The 23,369-nt window shown below is 37.7% G+C and overlaps 1 protein-coding gene across 1 annotated transcript in view; it reads right to left on the bottom strand.

The window, feature by feature from the left end:
• The window catches only part of LRGUK (leucine rich repeats and guanylate kinase domain containing), a 53,158-nt gene extending 36,959 nt beyond the window's left edge, over positions 1 to 16,199 (bottom strand). Inside the window, 7 exon segments of the mRNA XM_030960849.1 lie at positions 2,423 to 2,566; positions 7,512 to 7,636; positions 10,283 to 10,364; positions 10,740 to 10,840; positions 13,493 to 13,574; positions 14,583 to 14,690; positions 16,029 to 16,199. Coding sequence (XP_030816709.1) covers positions 2,423 to 2,566; positions 7,512 to 7,636; positions 10,283 to 10,364; positions 10,740 to 10,840; positions 13,493 to 13,574; positions 14,583 to 14,690; positions 16,029 to 16,199 — 813 coding nt within the window.
• Positions 16,200 to 23,369: the final 7,170 nt, after the last annotated feature.

Here is a 23,369-nt window from a genome sequence, read left to right as displayed (position 1 = left end):
GACAAATTAGACTGTTTTCGAGTTTTAAATCTCAATTTTGTTTTTGAGACACCCTCTAAAGCAGTATTACATTTTTTGCATCGCATTTCTGACTGGGAGGACTCAGTTGGAAAATTGCCAGCGTTAAGCCGTGAGCTTAAAAGACTAATTTTTCCTTCAGTAGAAGTAGAAACAGATTTTAAAATTCTAACGTTATCCGTTTGAGTTTGCACAGAAGCTTCTTTAAATTCTCTTGCTTTCTCCCCCCTTTTCCCCCTGGACAAAACGATTTTAATTTCACCAGGCTCTGGGTCAATGCTCGATGCCTCTGTGTTTCTCTCTGCCTTGTCCTCTGAAAACAAAGCTCTATTCACAGAAACAGCAGTTTCTGTATCTGAGTCTGCAGAAAACTCAGGGAGAGAATTAGAACAATCCACCAGAAAAGGATTCTTGGAATTGCAAAACAACCTGCCCGCTTGAATCACAGTCGAGGAAGTCTCTCTTAAAGACAATGCATAAAACCTTATTCATAAGTCTAACTTTGCTATGGAAACTTTTGGCAACTTAGAAAGCTATTCTGAAATACTCAAACATAGATCTATCGTTCTATTCCTCACGTCTTCCCTAGAGCTCATAGGCTGCATCAGCAATATTAATAATTCTGTCATAACTGAGGCCTGTCTGTTTTCCCACAAACCTCAAACCCTCTAACTTTATGGATTCCCACAGGGTCAATCGAGGTTTGTGCGACCCAAACCAACCCGGTTTTCTGCTGAAAAATGGAATTAAAGGATCACTGAGGAATGGGTTGGGTTGGAAGGACCTTCAAACCTTCAAACCCATCCGGTGCCATGGGCAGGGGCGTCTCCCACTGTCCCAGGGGGCTCCAGCCTGGCCTGGGACACTGCCAGGGCTCCAGGGCTGCTCTGGGAATTCCGGCCCAGCCAGGAATTCCAGCCCCAAATCCAACCTAAATCTCTCCTCTTTTACTGCAGAACCATTCCCTTTTCTCCTGTCTGTGTTTTCCCATTTAAAAATCCTCTCTCCATCTCTTTCACAGCCTCTTTTAAATCCTGAAAGCCCAACTGAACCTAAAAGCCTCCAGATTCTCCCTAATTTATACTCAATCCTTTTAAAGTGCCTAAAAACATAAACCTCAACCACAGCCTGCTCTAAACTCAATTTGAGATAGGAATAACCCCACTCAGGACAGTTTTGGTGAAGTTAAATGTGATTTAAGTGGATTTCTTCAATAAATCCCAGAATTCCAGCCATCAACAGTTGGAAATCATTGAGTGTTTTACAAGGGACACATTTGCAGCTGGACCTGTTGCGCCCATTTTTTAAAAAACCAAGAATTTAAGATCATTCTTAATGGTTGTGAGTTGAACTAACTCCCTGTGTTAATTAATTAAAACTCCTCTTTAAATTATTCTTCAGAAGGCAACGTTCAAAAAAAACCCCCAAAAAGTTCAAAATAACATTCAAAAAACTCATTGAACAGTTTCATTGACATCATTCAAAGAGGCAAGTTTGGATGAGGTAAAATCAAGAGTTTTTCTGTGCTGTAAAGAACAGTGGAAAATAAATAAGGCACTGGAAGTGGTGTAATTAATGTCAATAACGAGCACACCATTAGAGAGTTTCCTGTCTGCTGCAATTGAGGCACCTTTAAATGTCAGGCAGGAAAAAAAAAGAATGCACAGAGACTTGAATTAAATCCACTTGCAAAGAGAGAAAAATGACAGAAAATGTTCCACTGCTGCTTTATATTTTTGTTTTCTTAGATTATCTTTTTTTTTCACATGGCTTTGACGTCAAAGTGATTCATGAATTGATTTTTTTTTTCAGTTGAGGATGCTGGAAGATCAATATCAAAATTATTGTGGATATTTGGCTTGGCATTCAAAATTCAAAAGAGTTGGATGGTGCCATTGTGTTTCCAGCACAGAAAATTGTGCTGCATAAAAAAATCCACTTTTTAACAGGTTTTTTTGGGTTTTTTTGCAGTTCTGCTTTGCAGGGAGTTTCCAGCCGAGAGCTCAGAAGAATCTGCGGTCAGAAAATTGGGCTGGGAGGTATTAACAACCCCCCCAGAGGCCAGGCAGCAGCAGAGGGGTGCTGTAAGTAAAGATCTTCTGGAATAATCGAGGTGGAAAATCTGCAAACTCATCCCTGCCTGACCCACCCAGGGGAGCCCTGCAAATCCTCAGGGAGTGAGAGCACCAAAGTGGGACCTGAGCGAACAGAAAGCCACCTCAGATATTAAATAAGGGCTGAGAGGACGCCAGGAATCAACGCTGGAAACAGCAAAAAGAAAATAATTCAGCTTTTCTAATCATTCCCTGCACTGCTGGAGGATTTTTGGAGCCCTTCAAGGAATTGAGTGTTGAAAAATGAAAATATTCTGTGCTGTTGGAAGGAGCTGAGCTCAGTCTGGTACCTGGTTGTCCTCCAGATTGATCACCTCCAGCAGGTCGTGCTCCTCCAAGCCCTGCAGGCTGTTTATTTTATTGTTGGACAGATTCACCCTCTGCAGGTTTTTCAAGTTCTTCAGCCCATTCACCTTCTCAATCTGGTTAAAGCTCTGAGAAAGAGAATGAAAGCAGAGAAATTGCAAATAAACCTCTATAAAAAACAACGTTCCTGAGGGGAAAAAGGAGTTATTTGTTGGATTTTAGGTGTTTTTGTCATGGAGAATCCTGTCACAAATAGACCTTTCTGCATTAGCCTCATGCACATCCCAATGTGTTATATTTCTGCAGATAAAACTCTATGGAAAACAATTCCTTTTTTTCCTTCTGGAATGTTGTTTTCCATAGAGTTATATCTGCTGATATAACATCTATGGAAAACAGCATTCCTGAGGGAAAAAAGGAGTTAATTGTTGGATTTGAGGGGTTTTTGTCATGGAGAATCCTGTCACAAATAGACCTTTATGAGGTAGCCTCATGCACATGCTGATGGGTTACATTTCTGCAGATAAACCTTTATGGAAAACAACTCCTTAAAAATATTATTTGTTGTTTGCCTTCTGAGAATGTCACAAATAGTTAGCATTTCCTCATGCACAGATGGGTTATATCTGCAGAAATACCCTATGCACCTTCCTGAGGGAAAAAAGGAGTTATTTGTTGGATTTGATGGGTTTTTGTCATGGAGAATCCTGTCACAAATAGACCTTTTTGCATTAGCCTCATGCACACCCTGATGGGTTATATTTCTGCAGATAAACCTTTATGGAAAACAACTCCTTTTTTTCCTTCTGGAATGTTGTTTTCCATAGAGGGATATCTGCTGAAATATACATTCCTGAGGGAAAAAAGGAGTTATTTGTTGGATTTGAGCAGTTTTTGTCATGGAGAATCCTGTCAAAAACAGGCCTTTCTGCATTAGCCTCATGCACATCCCGATGTGTTATATTTCTGCAGATAAACCTCTATGGAAAACAGCATTCCTGAAGGAAAAAAAAGAATTATTTGTTGGATTTGAGGATCCTTTCTTGTGGAGAATCCTCTCACAAATAGGCCTTAATGCATTTTTCTCATGCACATCCTGATGTGTTACATTTCTGCAGATATACCTCTATGGAAAACAACTCCTTTTTTTCCTTCTGGAATGTTGTTTTCCATAGAGGTGTATCTGCTGATAAACCTCTATGGAAAACAGCATTCCTGAGGGGAAAAAAGAATTATTTGTTGGATCTGAGGATCCTTTCTTGTAGAGAATCCTGTCACAAGTAGGCCTTTCTGCATTAGCCTCGTGCACATCCCGATGCGTCACATTTCTCCTCATGGAAAAAAGGAATTACCTCTCTCCTGATTAGCTTTATCTCCAGCTCACCTTGAAGAGACAACAGCAATAAAAAGAGCTCTAATATTTTTTTAAAGACTGATGTTGGCCCCAGAACACTCTTGTCACCATCCAGCTCAAAATTTAGAAGACAGAGATGCATGGAAAATTATGGAATATATATACATAAATACATTGAATTTCCCTCTGTAATCATGGCTCTATTTACACTTGTGATTACAGAATAAATAATGAAAAAATTAAGGTAGGATAGAGAGGAGACAGGCTGAGGGTTGGGAATGTTCCCCTGGAGCAGGGAAGGCTCCAGGGAGAGCTTCCAGCACATTGCAGGGCCTGCAGGGGCTCCAGGAGAGCTGCAGAGGGACTGGGGCCAAGGCCTGCAGGGACAGCACCCAGGGAATGGCTCCCACTGCCAGAGGGCAGGCATGGATGGCATCTTGGCAATGAGGAATTCCTGGCTGGGCTGGGATTGCCAGAGCAGCTGGGGCTGCCCCTGCATCCCTGCAATGGCCAAGGCCAGGCTGGACACTGGGGCTGGAGCAGCCTGGGATGGTGGGAGGCGTCCCTGCCATGGATGGGGCGGCACTGGGTGACCTTGAAGGTCCCTTCCAACCCAAACCATTCCATAATTCCATGATTCCCTGATGTGATACCAAAATCTCTCTGGAATACATAAATCCACATTAACGCACACCAAGTGAAGGCTCCATTCGCTGTCAGCGACAGCACAGAAATGTTTAAAAAATAATAATTAAAAAAACCAAACCAATTTTCCTGCCAATTCTTCCAGACTTTCCCACACGAAACGCCCCAAATTTTTGAGAGCCAACCCTCAGAGTTTTTTCTAATGAGGCCTTGATTTCTCACTGGCCTCCAGATGGTTTCATTCCTCAGGGCCTCACACATCAGAGAGTCATTTCTGCCCAAACTCCCACCAGGGATAACAATTCCATGCTCATCCCTGTCGCACACATTCCCAGATGGCCTCTCCACAGGATTCCTCCTCCATAACCTTGCAAATTTTATTTTTCCATCAGCCTCACCTTGTGCTGAAAGCTTGGAAGCCTCATCTCCTGTTAATAAATATTTAGGAACTGTAGAAATAAATAAGCCAGCTGACTCTAATGTTAATCCAGTTGTCTGTCCTTGACATTTTTCCTGACTTTTAAATGTTTAATTAGGTTATTAATAGCACGGAGGCTTCGTTAGACCTCTGATAATCAGGTTCAGCTCGGAGCTGGAATTGCAAAATGCTGGGCCAGAGGTGCACAGAAAATCCTGGGAACAAACGGGATTTGGGGATGGATCCTTTAAAAACACAAAATTCCTAAAGGTCCAGTTCATTAGAGCTGTGCTTCTTATTTTATTTTTTTTTCCTTTGCAAACATTGAGTGGAATTTCTTATTTTATTTTTTTCTTCTTTGCAAACATGAGCGGAATAATGAGGGTTTTTGTACAGCAAGGGAGAATTTACAGGTTTTAAAGTGTTCCTCCCAAACTTCAGAACTTTCTGCTCTTTTCAAACTTAAAAAAAAAAGCTCAAGGGGAGAAAAAGGTGAGAAGAAGAAGGAATAAGAAAAGAAGGAAAGGAGAGGAAAGGAGAAGGAGAAGGAGAAGGAGAAGGAGAAGGAGAAGGAGAAGGAGAAGGAGAAGGAGAAGGAGAAGGAGAAGGAGAAGGAGAAGGAGAAGGAGAAGGAGAAGGAGAAGGAGAAGGAGAAGGAGAAGGAGAAGGAGAAGGAGAAGGAGAAGGAGAGGAAAAAAGAAAAAAAAAAAAAAAAGAAGAAAAAAGAAGAAAAAAGAAGAAAAAAAGAAGAAAAAAAGAAGAAAAAAGAAGAAAAAAGAAGAAAAAAGAAGAAGAAAAAAGAAAAAGAAGAAAAAGAAGAAAAAAGAAAAAAAAGAAGAAAAAAGAAGAAGAAAAAAGAATTACTATAATAATAATAATAATAATAGCAAATGCATTTTATTCTAATTAATTCTAATTGTTAAAGAAAATGCTCAGCTAAAACCTATTTCCATCATTTCCATGTGGCTAATTAACAAAGACAAGCAGCGTTATCAATGGTGATATGACCACCTCAGAACCCCAGATGAGGAGCACATTCACATTTAAGAAGATTTCACTGTTAACAATCTCCCAGCTTTGGACCGAGCAGATTCCCAAGGGAATTCCTGGTGGGCCTTTAAACAAACCAGGAATTCAGGGCACACAGTGGAGGAGGGACTTGCTGTGGCTCAAATTTGGATGAAAAAAAAGTATCCAAGTATTTTCAAAATATTTAGAAAAAAAGCTCCTCACACTCCTAGGGCTCCTTTCAGAACATTTCTGTGGGATTTGGCCAATCTGAGCTCATCTTCCCCACTCAAAATGAGACCAAATTCCAGTTTATTGCCACTCAGAGCTCCTGGAGGTATCATAGATGTGAAATATAATTTTATTAACACTCTTTGAATATGTTAAATGCGAACACCTTCCCTGAACCCTGCAGCGGCCAAGGGCCAATCTGAGCTGGCATTTTCTACATCCAATTTTACAGAGTAGAAGAAAAAACCTTTAAATTTTTTAAAAGGATTGGAAAAAGAATATTTCTATTCCTGCTAAGGGATTCATTCATTTCACTTCAAATATTTATGTGGGTGCTTAAAACTAATGTAGCCAACAGGAGCTCTGTATAGGATTTTTGGGATTTATTTTTGAAGTCCCATTAAATATTTTTCACTTCTTATTATCAGGTAAAAGCTTTTTAAAAGCAGCCTGGTGCTTTTGGAGCCACTGGTTTGCATTAAAAATAGGTTTGGGTCGTGTTTCTGTGCAACATTTGTATTGTTAATTTTGAAAGTGTCTAGTATTTGTTTTATTAATTTTGAAAGTGCATAGTATTGCAGATATTTCTGATAATTTATTATGTAATTATCTTCATATTGATTACATTTATAAGAAATTATTATTATATTCTAAAATAAATATAATACATATATTATATGATTGTGTATTATACATAATTTATATGTATATATATGTTATATAAACATATTTTATTTATAAAATAGGTAGCCTATAATATATATAATATTTATTATATATTATATGACATTATATAATATATAAGATAAAATAATATATAATATCTAATATACCATATAATATATGTATGATATATTATATATTGTATAATATTATATATTATATATTATATATTATATATCATATATTATATATTATATATAATGCATCATATATTATATATCAAATGTAATATATCAAATATAACATTATAGTATATTATATAATTATAGTATATTATATAATATAACATTGCATTATATTATATTATATTATATTATATTATATTATATTATATTATATTATATTATATTATATTATATTATATTATATTATATTATATTATATTATATTATATTATATTATATTATATTATATGACATTATATTATATTATATGACATTATATTATATTATATGACATTATATTAGAAGACATACGACATATATGGTATCAAATAATATATAATAAAAATATCTACTACAAAATAATACATAATGCAAAATTATATATATATATATATATATATATATATATATATATTATTTATTTATTTATTATCTTCATATTTATAATATTATCTTTATTATTTACACCAAGGTATTGCTCTCTGGGTAAGAGCCAGGCAGGAAAAGCATGAGAATGAATTTTTTCTTACCAGATTGAGGACCCTGATGGGCAGATGGTGCAGGCCCCGGATGGCAGTGAGCCTGTTGTGGGACAGCCCCAGCTGGGTCAGGCTGTGACACTCCTCCAGCCCCCGGATCTCCTCAATCTCATTAACTGGGCACGGCGCTCAGGAAAAACAAACGAGCTCAACACAAAAGCTGAGCAGTAATTAGGTGATAAATTAACAAATTGGGTTTATGAGGTGGAGAGCTGGACAGGGAAGGGTTTATCCTGAAGGGGTTTAAATCCCACTGCTCCTACAGAAATGATTCAAGTTATAATTTTATGGGGTTATTTCAGTTTAAATTATACCTGTTGTGTCCTGGCCGTCTGTCCTGAGAGGAGAAAGTGTATTTTAAATTAACATCACAGTTAAAAACAGCAGCACAAGTAATTAGAATTCCTCTCAGGGAAGTTCAGCATTACCAGACCTCCTCGAATTCCCCAAACAAAGAACTTTTGACAACAAATCCAGCTCCAATTCCTCCCTGAAATGGATGAAGTGAGAGGAACCTGCCCCTGGATCTGCCCAAAATCAGGTCAAACTCTGCGACTCTCCGGTGACTGGAGTTAGGCAGAGGTTTGAATCAAGAAAAATTAAAGTTTAAACCACAAACATCAACGTGAGGCAGCAAATTGCTCAGCTCTGAATAATAATAAACTCAATTTTTGCCTTTTCGTGACTCACTATAAAGCTTTGTCACTTCTTTTTGGCCAAGCTGTGTCTCTCTCTGGTTGGACAATTCCTCCCTTTGGAAAGCTCTCAGGTGTGCACAAAAAAAAAGAGAAAATGTCCTGACCATGTGCATCAAAATTCACTAAACATGGTAAGGAAAGGTGAGACTCTGTCACTGGGAAAGGAATGGGAAACATTTCTGCTTCTGCAGGAGATTTCAGAGAGGATTTTTTCATCTCTGATTAAAAATCTGATTGTTCTGTCTGCCAGGTGAGGCGTGTTTGAGACAGATTGGGGCCACTGAATTCTGCATTTCCAATCCTACCCTCATTTTCCTCGTTTTTGGGGGTTTCTCTTGTGTATATGAAAACATTTTTATCCCCATTTCCCCAAATGAAGAAATCCAAGGCAGCACAAAACCAAACCAAAACCTACAGATCAGCTCCACAAGACAAATCTTCGATTTTATATGTAAAAAAAAAATTTTCTCCCCTTTTTCATTTTGCTGGAGGGTTTTTCGCTGCATGATGGAAAATTAGGATTGCGAAAGAAAAGTCGTTTGGTGCCATTTTTGACAGGATTTTGTGCAGGCTTTGTGAAGTGGGAAGAACACAAATAAATATTTTTTTAAAAAACCTATTTCAATAAATAATATAATATTATAATAAATAATATATACATTTCTTTATATAATACATACTATATTTATATAATATATTTATTTTAGATAGATTTATTAATAATATATAATTTAAAATATATATTTAAATTATATATAATATATAATATATAATAATATAATACTATATTATATATAATTGAATTATATATTATTATATTATAAATAGAACATATAATTATATTATGTATAATATAATCATATATAATTATATCATATATGTAATTAATAATATATTATATATAATATAATTATATGTAGCTATATATTATAGAAATATATAATATATAATATATATTATATAATGATATAATTATATGTATTATATAATTATATTGTATGTAATAATATAACTAATTATATATATTATATAATTACATATAATAAAATTGTATAATATATATAATATATATAATATATAATATATTTATATTATATTTATATATAAATATATTTATATAAATACATAAATGTATAAACACATAAATATATAAATATATTAAATATAAATATTATATATTTATATTATATTTATATTATTTATTATATATTATATATATTATATATTATATATATTATATATTTGATTATATATAAAGTATTTATGTTATGAAATAATTTTTAATTTAATAAATATATTTTTAAAAAATAAAGCAGGTGCCCTGCAAATTCTTTATCTGAAACAGGCATTGGATTAATTTCATCAATGGGCAAGAGACAGAAAAATCTGCTCCAACCTCCTGCGTCCCCCTTTCCAGGGAGCAGAGACTCAGCATGCAATTCCTGAAGAAAAAAAAAAAGAAAAGTTCTGGAGCCCCCAGGAAGGAATTTGAAGGCAGCAGGGCAATGTGAAGCCCCAGAGAACACAGGAAGGAATTTTCAGGGAAGCCTTGGAAAAACACCACTGAAAATTCAATTTACAGATTCCTCTTTTTCAGGTTTCCGCCAGGGAAGTGTTTCCAATTCCACAAATTGGGATGAGTGTGGAACAACCTTTGCTCTGTGTGCTTCCCTCAAAAACTCCGGGAAGTTTAAAAAAATTCTTAAAATTCTTAAAAATTCTATTTCTTTTCACTAAACAGCCTTGTCCTGCATAATTCATTGGGTATAAGATGAAGCAACAAATTCCTTTTTTATTTAAGTGTTCCAAGCTGATTCCTTGTTAACATTTGGGATTTAAAAATACTACTGCTACTACTACTACTACTACTATTATTATTATTATTATTACTATTATTCAATGCTGAAGTAAATTAAGCTCAGTCTCAGCACCAGAATTACAATTTTATCTCAGTTCTAAGGACAAACTGACATAAAGTGGAAAATACAAAGAAAACTGGTATTTATTTGAAGAAATAACAAAAAAAATCAGTTTTTTTCCCATTTAAGATTCCCCAAAGGATACAATCCAGCAGGAGCTTGGTAAGTGAGTGGTATTCTGATAAATCTTTCATTTTTGGGATTTGATTGTGTGAAAAATCTACTTCCTAAAGGACAACAAAAAAGACAGGAATTTGGGGTTATTTCTTCAGCATTTACTCTGGCTGGGAGTTTGTTCCACCCTCCCATCACATGCCGGGGTTCAGTGTGGGAGAAAATAAAAGACATAAATAAAATACAAATAAATGAAGAAAAATAGAAATTAAGTGCATATAAATATAAATATAAATGTAAATGTAAATGTAAATGTAAATATAGTGACTCGAACATTTGGAAAAGGAAAATGTGAACTGAGGTAAGAAAAATGAATAAAAAAGGAATAAAAATTGACTTTTGCCTATGCTCAAATACATCTAACTTAGATTCAGAAAATGGTTTTGAATTTAAAACTTAATTTTTTTTTTTTTTTTTTTCAGACTTACCCTGAGGTTTTTAGGTGCTTTAAAATTGAAATATGTGGTCAGTTCGTTTTTGGAAGCATTCAGCTCTACTAAATAAGGCATGTGACTGACACAGGAAAGATCTAGAAAAGAAACAAAATGTCAAACGCTGGGCCTGAATGCAAAGATCATCCCAGCAAAATGTGATAATTACATCCTGCAGCAATTAACAGTTAATTTGGAGCTGCACGTTCAGAAAGTGATGCCTGAAATGCAGAAATCAGATATATTAACACCTTCTCCTAGAGGGGAAAAAAAAAGGTTTATAAACCATAAAGAATAAATATCCAAGTCAGACATTTAATTTTCATTGTGCCAGCTGACTTGCCTTGAAGCAAGAATTTATTTTTATATTTTTAGATATCATTATGATAATATAGTATATTATATTATTAATATAATAAAATAAATATAATATAATGCATTATTAATATAATATAGTAAATATAGTAAATATCATATCCTATACTAATATAATGATATAATATAATGTTATAATATAATATAATATAATATAATATAATATAATATAATATAATATAATATAATATAATATAATATAATATAATATAATATAATATAATATAATATAATACAATATGTAATATATTAATACAATATATTAATAAAAGATAATAAATTATAATATAATATTACAATACAATATAATATAATAATATAATGCTATAATAGACTATAATATAATAATATAAAAATAATATTATAACATAATATTATAATACAATACAATATTATAATACAATATAATAGAATACTTTTTAATTTTTTTTTTCTATTTTTCTATTTTCTATTTTTATCTCCACCTCTAGAATGACAGATTGACTCTGGCCTGAGTTACCAATTAGTGGAGCAAATAATTTAGGCCAGGACCGAGGAGTAAATGAGTGGTTGCTATGGAAAAGTCCCTGCTCTGTTCATATCTGGGCTCCAGAGATAAAAACAAAAAAAATCTCTTGTTAAAACGAGCTGCTGCACAAAAGTGCTGCTATTCTTGGACTCCAGCTCCTCCGGTGAAAGGAACTTGAGAGAAATAATGTGGCTGCCCCAGCACAGCTTATTCCACTTGACGTTAAATAAAAAAAAAATTTAAAAAAAGACAGAGGGAAGGAGCAGCTGGTGGAGTCTATCCCAGTCTCCGTTTGGCACCTTCCTAAATGTAAAAAATGAAATTTTTTATCTCCACCTTTGTCACTGTCACATTTTCTGAAAAATCCTCTTTGCCCGGGATTTTTCTCCCGGGAAGCTGAGAAGCCTCAGAGAAAAAGGAAACCAATATGATCTCATTTGCTTCTCCTGTGTTTTGCTGCTTTGGAATGTGGTTGGAGATTGTTTATCCAACAAGTCATTGTATGGTTAGTTTCATGTGAATTGTTTTAATTAATGACCAATCAGGGCCAGGCTGTTTCAGGGCTCTGGAAAGAATCACCAGTTTTCATTATTATCTTTTAGCCTTCTGTCTGTATCCTTTCTGTATAATAAAATACAATAAAATATAATAAAATATAATAAAATTAACAAAATAAAATGTAACATAACAAAACATAACACAACACATAACAGAACACACAACACAACACATTATAACACAACATAATTAATGTGTTATAATATAACATTAATATAATGTTATTATGCATTAATATATGTAATTATCGATTATATATTATATAAAATATCTTATGAAATTATCTAAAGATATATATATTATAATATTATATATAATTTAATTATATAATATATATAATTGTATAATTTTAAATAATACATTATAATGTAATGTAATACAATATAATCTAATATAATATAATAATAAATTGGCCTTCTAAGAACATGGAGTCAGATTCATCATTTCCTTCCTGCCACACCCCTTCACCTTGACAATCTGTTGGGATTTTATCTTTGGTAATAAACTGAGAGTTTCAGCTCCATGTTCCCCCTGATAAACATGGGCTGCTCTTAATGAGCTGTGGAGATTTTGGGCGAGTTTTCATTATTATCTTTTAGCCTTCTGTCTGTATCCGTATCCTTTCTGTATTCTTTAGTAGAATGTAATATAATGTAATATATTATATTACATTAATATAATGTAAATATGCATTAATATATGTAATTATATATTATATAAAATATCTTCTAAAATTATCTTATATGTATTAAAAACTATGTATAATTAAATTAAATAATATATACAATTAGATAATTTTATATAATGCACTATAATGTAATACAATGTAATATAATGTAATGTAATGTAATATAATATAATATAATGTAATGTAATGTAATATAACGTAATATAATGTAATATAATATAATATAATATATAACATAAATAATATAATATAATAATAAATTATATATAATATATATTATATATATAATATAATAATAAATTATTAGCTTGCTAAGAACATGGAGTCAGATTCATCATTTCCTTCCTGCCACACCCCTTCACCTTGATATCTGCTGGGGTTTTATTTCTGGATGACAAACTGAGAGTTTGAGCTTCATGTTCCCCCCGATAAACATGGGCTTCTCTTAATGGGCCGTGGAGATTTTGGGCATTTTGGAGGAGATCAAGCCTGGCTCTGTGCAATGTTTGCCACCATTAAAATGTCAGCCAAGCTTTGTGACGCTAAAACTCCGTGCTCCAGTGAGCTTCTCGTCTGAAACAGCTTCACAAGGCAGGAATTTGTAGTTTATTTACTCCATACCATTAATTTTATTGGAGGAAAGCTCCATTTTCTGCAGGTGAGTGTATCCAGAGAGAATGCTGATGTCACTCAGCCCACGACCCTGGAAAAAGGAAACGATTTTAATCTCAGTTTTAATAACTTGTTAATAACTCAGCTCACCCAAAGTCCCTCCAGCTGCAGCAGGACAAGGTGACATCTACAGAAAGTGATGGTGGAGCAGCCAGAAATGGAGAAAATGCCAAAAAAAAAAAGATTTTAAAAGAACACAACCACTTCAACTTCCCGAATGCAGCATTTCCAGGTGATTTACACATTCCTCTACTTTTTTTTCCTCCAGCTGACTGAAGGAGGAAGATACATTTTTCACACCTAAGGACTGGATATGGAAAAAATAATAAAATAAAATAATAATATATAAATATAATAATACATTATTATATATATTATATACAATATAATATATAAAATAATATTCATTATGTAATAATATATGTATAATGAATATAATAATATTATAGAAATATAGTAAATAATAATGATGATAATTATAATTATAATTATAATTATAATTATAATAAAAAATCTCAGTGCTGATACTACTACATGAAAAAAAATAAAATCCAACCAATTCTCCACTCTGGCAGTCAGCAGGAGCCACTCTGAATCTTATCAAAAACCCTGCACATGAAACAGGCAGTGACAAAAATCTGCCTCTGGACATCTTGTTTTTTAAAAAGGCTTTTTTTCCCCAACTATTTGCTGTTGAAAAAAAGGCAAATAACATTATATAAATGACATTGTATATAACATATTTATATTTTTTATATAATTTATTTTTATATTTATTTATTTTATATATATAATATTATATATAATCTATATTTTTATTTTTAGATAGAATTTATTTTTGTATTTTTATATCTATTATATATACTATTCTATATGTTTTTTAGTTTTAGATAGAATTTATTTTTACATTTTTATATTTAATTCATTTTTTATTTTTTTCTATCTATTTTATTTTTTATATTTTTGTATTTTTATGTCCAAAAAGGGAATATTTGTGCAGAAAAGCACCTTAAACTGATGTTTTTTTGCTGGTACTCACTGGCAGTGACAGGTGAAGATAAACATACTCAGTCCCAGGGGCGGAGCGGCCGAAGGTGTGCAGCCCCTCAGCAGCGGTGTCTTCATCCAACACCCCCTGCAAGTGATCCTAAAAACGCCAGGAAAAGGGAAAAATGGCTTTCGGGGAGATCTATGGGGGGAAATCCCACCCTGTGGAGAATCCAGAGGCTGCTGGGGTTCAGGTGGGAGCAGGGTTGATAGAAGTCCTCTGTCACTGATCCATTTTATGAAAAATCCTTTTGCCAGGATGTTTTCTCCTGAAAAGCTGGGAAGCTTCAGCTTCTCCATGTTTTGCTGCTTTGGAATGTGATTTGGAGAATTGTTTACCCAGCATGTGAATTGTTTTTAATTCATGACCAATCCCAGTCCAGCTGTGTCAGACTCTCTGGCCCGTCACAAGATTTTATTATTCATTCTTTTCCAGCCTTCTGATGAAATCCTTTCTCTTTCTTTAATATCTAATTTTAATACAATATAAGATCATAAAATAATAAATCAGCCTTCTGAAACATGGAGTCAAGATTCCCATCTCTTCCCTCATCTTTGTCACTGTCATATTTTCTGGAAAAATCCCTTTGCCAGGAACCTTCTCCTGGGAAGCTGAGAAGCCTCAGAGAAAAAGGAAAACAATATGATCTCATTTGCTTCTCCTGTGTTTTGCTGCTTTGGAATGTAGTTGGAGATTGTTTCTTTGGTTTCATGTGAATTGTTTTAATTAATGACCAATCAGGACCTGGCTAAAGCTGACAGACCAAGAAACACTTATAATGTCTTGTAATTAAGAAATAATTGGCTTCTGATTGTGATGGGGTGAATGATAACATCTGTATTGTCTCACCCTCCACACGAGACTGAAAATGGAATAAAAGTTTTTAAAACGCCTCTCAGCTGCCCCATCTCAGGGTCAGAAAACAGCTTAATCCAACAAGAACCAAGATAATAGAATAATTTCATTATAGCACCAACACGTTATAGCACGGGAGAGCACAGAATAATTCCCACAGGGCAAAATACGAGGTGATATTTTGTGGTGTTGGGATTTAAAGCCAGGCAGGGCAGGGAGAGAAAACTCCCACGTGTCCATGGAGTTTATTGAAGCTCAGGCTGGGAATTTAAGCAGGAAATTTGGTTAATTTGGCCATACATGTGCCAGTTTATCCTTAATCTTATATGGCCGGGAGCATTTGGCAGTGCTGGGTTAATGGTTGGAATTGACAATTTTCAAAGATTTTTTTTTCCAATCTAATTGATTCTGAGAGAGAGAGGGACAATCCAGGAGGACCCTGGACACCACGGGGACGGGAGGGACCCTAAAAAAAGCAGAAATTAAAGGTGCCGCCCTTCTACCCCCAATATCCACACCGAGGGGGGAAAGAGCAGTTCCCTCCCATGCACACACCCCTCCCCGGGGAGCCCTGGGCTGAACCTCTGAGCGCTCCGACTCTTCCTCCTCGCCCTCCTCCTCCTGCTCGTCCTCGCCCCCGGGCCGGGGCTGCTCCTCGAGGAACCCCTCAGCGAGGGGCTGCGGCGGCTCCTCAGGAGGGGGAAGCGGCTCCCCGGGGCTGCCTTCTGCCGCGTTCTCCTCGCCGCCCGCCATGAGCTGTGATAAGGACGGAGGAGACGGAGGAGACTCCGCTATCGGCGCTGGCCCCGCTCCGGCCAGGCCGCCGCCATTTGTTTACGCGTTGCTATGGAGACGGAAAGAACCGGTGATTCGCCCCAACCGCCCCGCCAGCCAATAGGAGCGAGAGCGTGCAGCGGGGCAGCATGGGAATTGTAGTTCTCACCGCGGCGCACCCCGGTTCGGCCCGCCGCGCCGCGGAGCATCTTGGGAGTTGTAGTTCGCCGCCCCGAGGCAGCCATTGGCCTCGCTCCCGCCTCGGGGTGCGCGACAAACTTATAAACGTTATTGTGAAAAATGCGTATTTTACGTATTGTGAAAAATGCGTATAATATTAATTTTAATATTTGCCAAATGCTTGGCTTTTGGCAAATATTAAAATTAATATTATATGTGTTGTGTTAGAAAGTTATGCTGTGTTAATTTTCTTAAGCAGTGTGGTAACTATAGTTTAAGTTATAGCATAAGGTTAAAATAGAAACTATGCCATGTAAGATACTTTTTTTAAAGAAAGGACTCACAGTGAGATAGCAGCCACAGGACACCTGAATCTTTCAGAGAAAGAGAATTTATTGCTCCATTATCAGGAGAAAGGAACTTTTTCCTGCTTCGAAGGCGCTGTCAGGATTCAGAGGAAGAAGCTGACACTGCCCAGACAGAATCCTGTGTTTGAATGGAATTTATGCATCATGGATGAGGTGTATGAATATGCAACAGGTTATTGTTTTTAAGGGTTAATCCTCTGTTAACGTGGATCCTTTTTCAGGCTTGTGCTGCCCAGAAAAGGTACCTGGACTGTTTGTAACTCTTTGTTTCTATTGTCTCATGTTGTCCTAATCCAAATTGCCCAAATTATTATTACTCTAAGCACCTTGTTATTTTTATAACCATTTTATTATCATGAAACTTTTAAAATGTTAAAGAACAAGCGATTGGCGTTTTTCACAGCTATAAATATGTCAATTTAAGGAGGCAAAGAGGCACACAAAGACTCTCTGGTGAACACAGAGCCTTTACTGCCGCCTCTGAGTTTGCAGGGTGACCAAAGAGTTTTTGGTCAACCATAAGGTGACCCTGACCCTTATTAAGGCCAATTTGCATATTAACATTGACACCCCTGAGGATCAGAGGGTTCCCAGGTGTGCTGTGTCTCACCTGTATGACCACAGTCCCCAGAGCCCCACCTGTAACATGTAATTGTTCCATCTGAGAGGAATAGCAGATTTGTCTTTCCAAACAAGCTCTGGGTCTGCTGGTGGATAAAACCAGCGCTGGGAGATGAAAGAAACAATGGGAAGGATTCCACTGATTGATGAATGGGAAAAGATATTTGCTTTTACAAATAAACTTTAGGTTTGCTGATAAACGAAATTAGACATTGAGAGATGAAAGAAACAATGGGGAAGAAAACCCCCTAAATTCCATAAGAATTAAAAATGAAAAGGGAGGGTTGTACATTAGAGGGGAATCTTTGGTATCAGGTGTTCTGGGAAGTGTGAAACCTCTCAAATATCTCAGCCAATGGGGAAAGAGAGAAAAGAAATGCAGTTGGGAAACTGGGATAAAAAGGAGGCTGTGTGCTCCAAAAATTCGAGAGATCCCAGGGGAATGCCCCATGGCCTCTCCCTTTATTCAAATAAAGTCTCCCTTTTGAACATAAACCTCTGGTGTTTTCGGATTAATTTTCCTGACACATCCCATTGGGAAGGGCCAAAAATAATAAAAGAGGGATTTTAGGGTGAAAAGATGGAAGGGGAAAACACTTCTTCTTCTTAGGGATCAGTAAATGGCTGGGTCTCTTCTCCTGCCTGAAGGGACGACTTTAAGTGGGTTTTGTGCCTCCAATTGCACTGGAGCAGACCTGGAAATATTAATTTTATATATATGTGTGTGTATATATATATATGTATAGACACACACAGAGAAATATAAATTAGATTTCTGTTATTATGTTTTCTTTCACAACACACCATCAACGCTCCATAGTTGGTGAAGTACTGGTTTTTTCCTTAAGAAAAAGGTACAATTTCAGAACTGACGGGTGGGAGAAAAAAAAAAATCTATATAATTTTGCCAGATTTTTGGGAAATAATGAGAGATGAGACTGTCACAGCAGGGGAAAGCAAAATTACAACTTTTGAGATATCTTTGTCCTGTTTTTCTATCACGTGTATCTTACAGACAGCAATGTGCTCCTAATACAAATCTGAAGTAAAGATGAAAAAGATATTTGAGTTTTTGGGTCTAACATCCACCTTTTTTCCTTTTTTTGTTTTTTTTTTTACATTGCAGAATGGGGTAAACTGGGAATGAAAAGGGAGAAAACAAAGGGGAAAAGGAGGAGGAGATGTCTCCAAATACAAATCCCTGTAAAATAAAAACATGGGGAAAGAACTTATCCATGTTTTGAAACAATTTAATATGGGGGATGGGGTTGTTGCAGTGAATTTCCATTGTTGGTAAAGTGACACCATCTTTGAATGAGGTGATTATTGCAAAGGAAAAAACGAAGAGGGAGATATAAAAACTCCTTATGGACATTGCTCGCTGACTTTTATCTCTGCGCTTCAGGGAAACATTATGGTAAGTGCAATAAAGCCACCCCAAATTACCTCCTTTTATTATCTCCCTGGTCATAAATGTTCAAACCCTTAATGGGATTTATTCCTTCTCCACTGAGCAGCCCCCGGCAGCGAAGGGAAAGGCAGGAGAGCTCAGAAAGGACAGAAAACCCTGCAAGGGAAGGGGGAGATCTGTCTGGGGCTGGGGAGTGATGCCTTGAGTTTTAACTTTCATATTTTCCAGATTCTGCATTAGTGTGTGACTCTGAACTCCATATGAAGTGTCAGCAAGTTCTCCTCACAGCTCAGTCACACAGAACAATCCTTTTCCAGCCCCAGAACCAAGGACAGCTGGGTTTTTGGGCATCTCCAGGCCCAAAAAGTGCAAACAGCAGGGAATGGAGGAGAGCAATCTGGGAGGATGGGACTGCAGAACCTGGAGCTGGAACTGGACAATGAACCCCAATATGGAAATGAACCAAAACTTATAAAAGTTTGAAAACTTGTGACTCGCCATCCATTTTGGGTCCATCTTGGGTCCATCCATGGCCGGGCTCTTGCACTGCCCAAGTTGCATCCTGTGAAGATCTTTAATAAATCCGTATTTTATTCCTGGAACTCTTTCTTGGTTTGAACAGCCAGGTGTCTGCTAAGGAAGGCAGGAGCCTCCCCAGAAATGGAAAATGCAAACCCCCTCCTTCTGAATTATTATAATTTTGAAATTAAAGGGCTCTCAGGCAAAGATATGGGAATAGGGAAACCAGTTCTTTTCTAGGGAAGAAAATAAAAAATAAAATAAACAATGCAGTAGTACAAACCAAAGCACTGGCAGAGTGAGAGCAGGCGCTGCCCCCTGTGTGTCAGGGGGTGGCACAGCCCCATCCCATGGGGGCTCAGCCCTCCTGCAGTGCCAGCTGTGCTGCTGCTGCAGCAGGGATCCTGCACAAGGGGGGAGTTTTCCTCTGCAGCTCCAGGGCTGCTGCAGATGGGCCTGGGCTCCCTCTGGCAATGCAGGGCAGCAGAAAGCTGCTCCTCTGGCAATGCAGTGGGCAAAGGCTGCTGTGCTGCTCCAGGCTCAGATTGGATCCAGGTAGGAATGCTTGGCTCCTCCCCTGGGCGCAGCATCTCCCCATGGGATGCTGGAATTGGATCAGCCCTGCAGGGACACTCAGTGGCCATGGACAGCAGAGATCTCCTGGAGGGAGGGTTGGCTGTGGGAGAGATAAAGAAAAAACTGCCCCATGAACAGAGATCACTGCCCCACCTCTGACAGGTGGCGAATAGAACACAGACCCCCAGCCACATCCTGCATTTCCAACCTCAGACAAACTCTTTGTAGCCTCTGCTCCAGGCAGCCTCTTGAGGCACCAGGAGGCTTTGGGGTTTGCTGTGACCCAGGAGAACAATTCTGTTTCAGCAGAGCTGCAAAGCCAAGCAGGAGCTGCTCAAGGGCAGCAATGTTTTGCTCCCTGTTGTGCTGCTGGGGCTGTTCCAAGCTTTTGTGATCCCCAGGATGTTCTCCTTGCCAAACCCCCTTGTTTCATATCCCGCATCTGTGGGTTTTGCCTTCTGCAAACTGCAGGGTCATCACCCCTCGCTTCCCTCCTGCACACAGGGAACTGGGTCACTCCCGCAGGAGATGGGGCTGATGGCAATGCCCTGTGGAGGCTGAGCTGGAGCAGAGGCTGGGCAGAGTTCCAGAATGAAGCAGGGATTTATGGAAAGGATCTCCTCCATGGATGCACCTTGGGCAGCACAAGAGCCCAGCCAGGGCTGCACCCAAGATGAACCAAAATGGCCCCAAAATGCACGAGCGCTCCCGGGGTCTCTCCCTGGGATCAGTTCTGCTCCATTTGCATCTTGCAGTTCATTGTCCCATTCCAGCTTTAGCCCATCCAGTCCCACCCTGCTTGTTTTTCTCTCTCCAGCCCACGGGGTTTGTGCTCCTGGGCTGAGATTTGGGTCATTTGTTGTGGGATTTGCTGGGTCCCCAGGATGACGGAGGGAATGATGAATCTGACTCCATGTTCTCAGAAGGCTCATTTATATTTATTATATTATATTATATTATATTATATTATATTATATTATATTATATTATATTATATTATATTATATTATATTATATTATATTATATTATATTATATTATATTATATTATATTATATTATATTATATTATATTATATTATATTATATTATATTATATTATATTATATTATATTATATTATGCTATACTAAAGAATACAGAAAGGTTACAGACAGAAGGCTAAAAGATAATAATGAAAACTCGTGACTCCTTCCGGAGTCCCAACACAGCCTGACCATGGTTGGCCATTAAGTCAAAACAATTCACATGAAACCAATCAGACAATCACCTGTTGGATAAACAATCTCCGACCACATTCCACAGCAGCAAAACACAGGAGAAGCAAATGAGATTATATTGTTTTCCTTTTTCTCTGAGGCTTCTCAGCTTCCCAGGAGAAGAAATTCTGGTGAAAGAATTTTTCCAGAAAATGTGAATGTGACAATTTGTCCTTGGTGCCCAGCTGGAGCAGGAATTGTTTTCTCTCCCTGCTCTGTGCACAGAGCTCGCCATCCCATAATATGAAGCCCAGACCCACACATTAAAGCAGCACAGAATGTGAAAAATATAAAAGCCAAACCTGAGGCATCAACAGGACACAGGTGGGTGAGGTGTTTCCCCAAATATTCCATCTCATTTTGAATTCCAAACACTGCTCAGCTCCGGTGTGAAATGTTCCCCAAATTCTCTCCTGGCTCTGGAGCAGCAAACACTGAGTGACCATCAAAACAACCCCAAAACCCTGAGCTGCAGCTGTAAATCTGCAGTTACTGTCCTCATAAAATGTAAGAATTCATAAAGTTAGAGGGTCTTATATTAGTGGGAAGGTTACCCATTAGGTTTTATGCTTTGTTTTCTTATGGATGAACGAGCAAGCATTGTTTTAACCCCAGCTACGCGTGCTTATGTTGACTGGATAGAATCACTGTCAATATGCTTTCTCTCTGTGTAATTGCCTAGGATGAGTATTCGGTGACTTGTAACAAGTGAGTTCCTTTGGCTTGCTGCCTGGACACGAACTGTCAAGTTCTTTGCATAGACAAAACTATGTATTATACAGATTCTGGAAAATAAACAGCTCCCGACGCATCCTTCAGCAGTCCCGTCCCGTTCGTGTCTGCATATAGCTAGCTGGCGCAATAAAACCTCCCCACTCTTGGCAGAGGGGCAGTTCCTGCTCAGGAGCGTTAATGGCAAACGCCGGCCCTGCTCCCTCCCCCGGGCAGCGTCGGGGCGCCACGGGGTGAGCTGAGGCAGCCCAAGACGGGCTCTGGCTGTGCCAAACCCATTTCATGCTGCGGCTCAGCAGAGGAAATTGCAAACACCCGCGTCCAAGGCCCGAACTGTCCAATTTTCTCCCCTGATTGCCGCCGTGCCTCCGCTTAGCAGAGTAAATAATTGATGCCGAATTCTGCCCCAAAAGGCGAAATAATAACTGCTCAGAGACTAAGTTTCCAAGTCTATAAGCAGGAGGTATTTATTAGCAATGCGTTGGAGAATCCTCCAGGTCTCCCTGGAACAAAGGATTCTACTGTTAGCACCAAAAGCAGCCTTTTATACAATTTTGAACATAGGTTACATCATATTATATGCATATTCATATCTTTGCATGCATATTCATATATAGGTGGAGCGTAGGCGGGGTCTCTCATTTGAGGAGTCATTTTGGTGGGAGTTCCGGTAGCCTTCATCAGGCGGGGGTCTTCCCTGGTGGGTCTTCCTCGAGTAAACTATTGAACCTCTCCTAATTTGGGTGGCTTCCTGGTGTAGTTGGCATGGTCTCAGTGGCTTAGTAGGTCAAAACTGACATTGTTGGCTCTGAAAACTGCTTAGGCTATAGTTTCCCTGTCTTTATCTTGTTTATTATGGTTCCCTATCAGTGGGTTCCATTTTCTTAGACAGTTTATTGCTTCCATGATCCCTCAATGCTGAGCTTTTCACAAATGCCTTGCATTCTACGGTTTAACCCCCTATTTCTCAAAGACTGTTCGTTTAAGTGGCTTCATTATGAACGCCGATGCGATCAACTTCCCAGTGAGTGGCTCCTGATGAGTTTTGCACAGGTCATCCAAAAAGCAAATTTAATGATTAGATGCTGGCCGCAGCCAACTCGGGGTTTTTTTGTTCCTGGCTTGGTGGTTAGATCCAATCAGCAAAGGAAGGAATGGAAAATAAAGTAAAACACCTCGTTTCTGAGCACACTCCCTGCTCAGTGCAAAAGCCAGAGCTTGAACTGCAGGGCATGGGCAACTCCAGCTCGGATTAGGATGGAATCCCAATTTCCCAGCCAGGAATAGAGAACAGGGCCAGTCCACCAAGGATTGTGTCCCGGAGAGCAATGCTGGCTTCCCTGGATCTCAGTTTCCTTTGGAATTTATCATGCTTGGAGCACAGAGTGCTCAGGGCACCACATTCCCTGTTCTGCACTCTCAGCCTTGGACATCCCGGCCTGGGTTGCTCCTGGGATATCACTGATGTGGGTGTTTAAAGTGTGGT

Source organism: Camarhynchus parvulus, chromosome 1A (assembly GCF_901933205.1).
Source record: "Camarhynchus parvulus chromosome 1A, STF_HiC, whole genome shotgun sequence".
NCBI lineage: Eukaryota > Metazoa > Chordata > Aves > Passeriformes > Thraupidae > Camarhynchus > Camarhynchus parvulus.
This window is presented reverse-complemented; position numbering and strand designations above follow the sequence as displayed.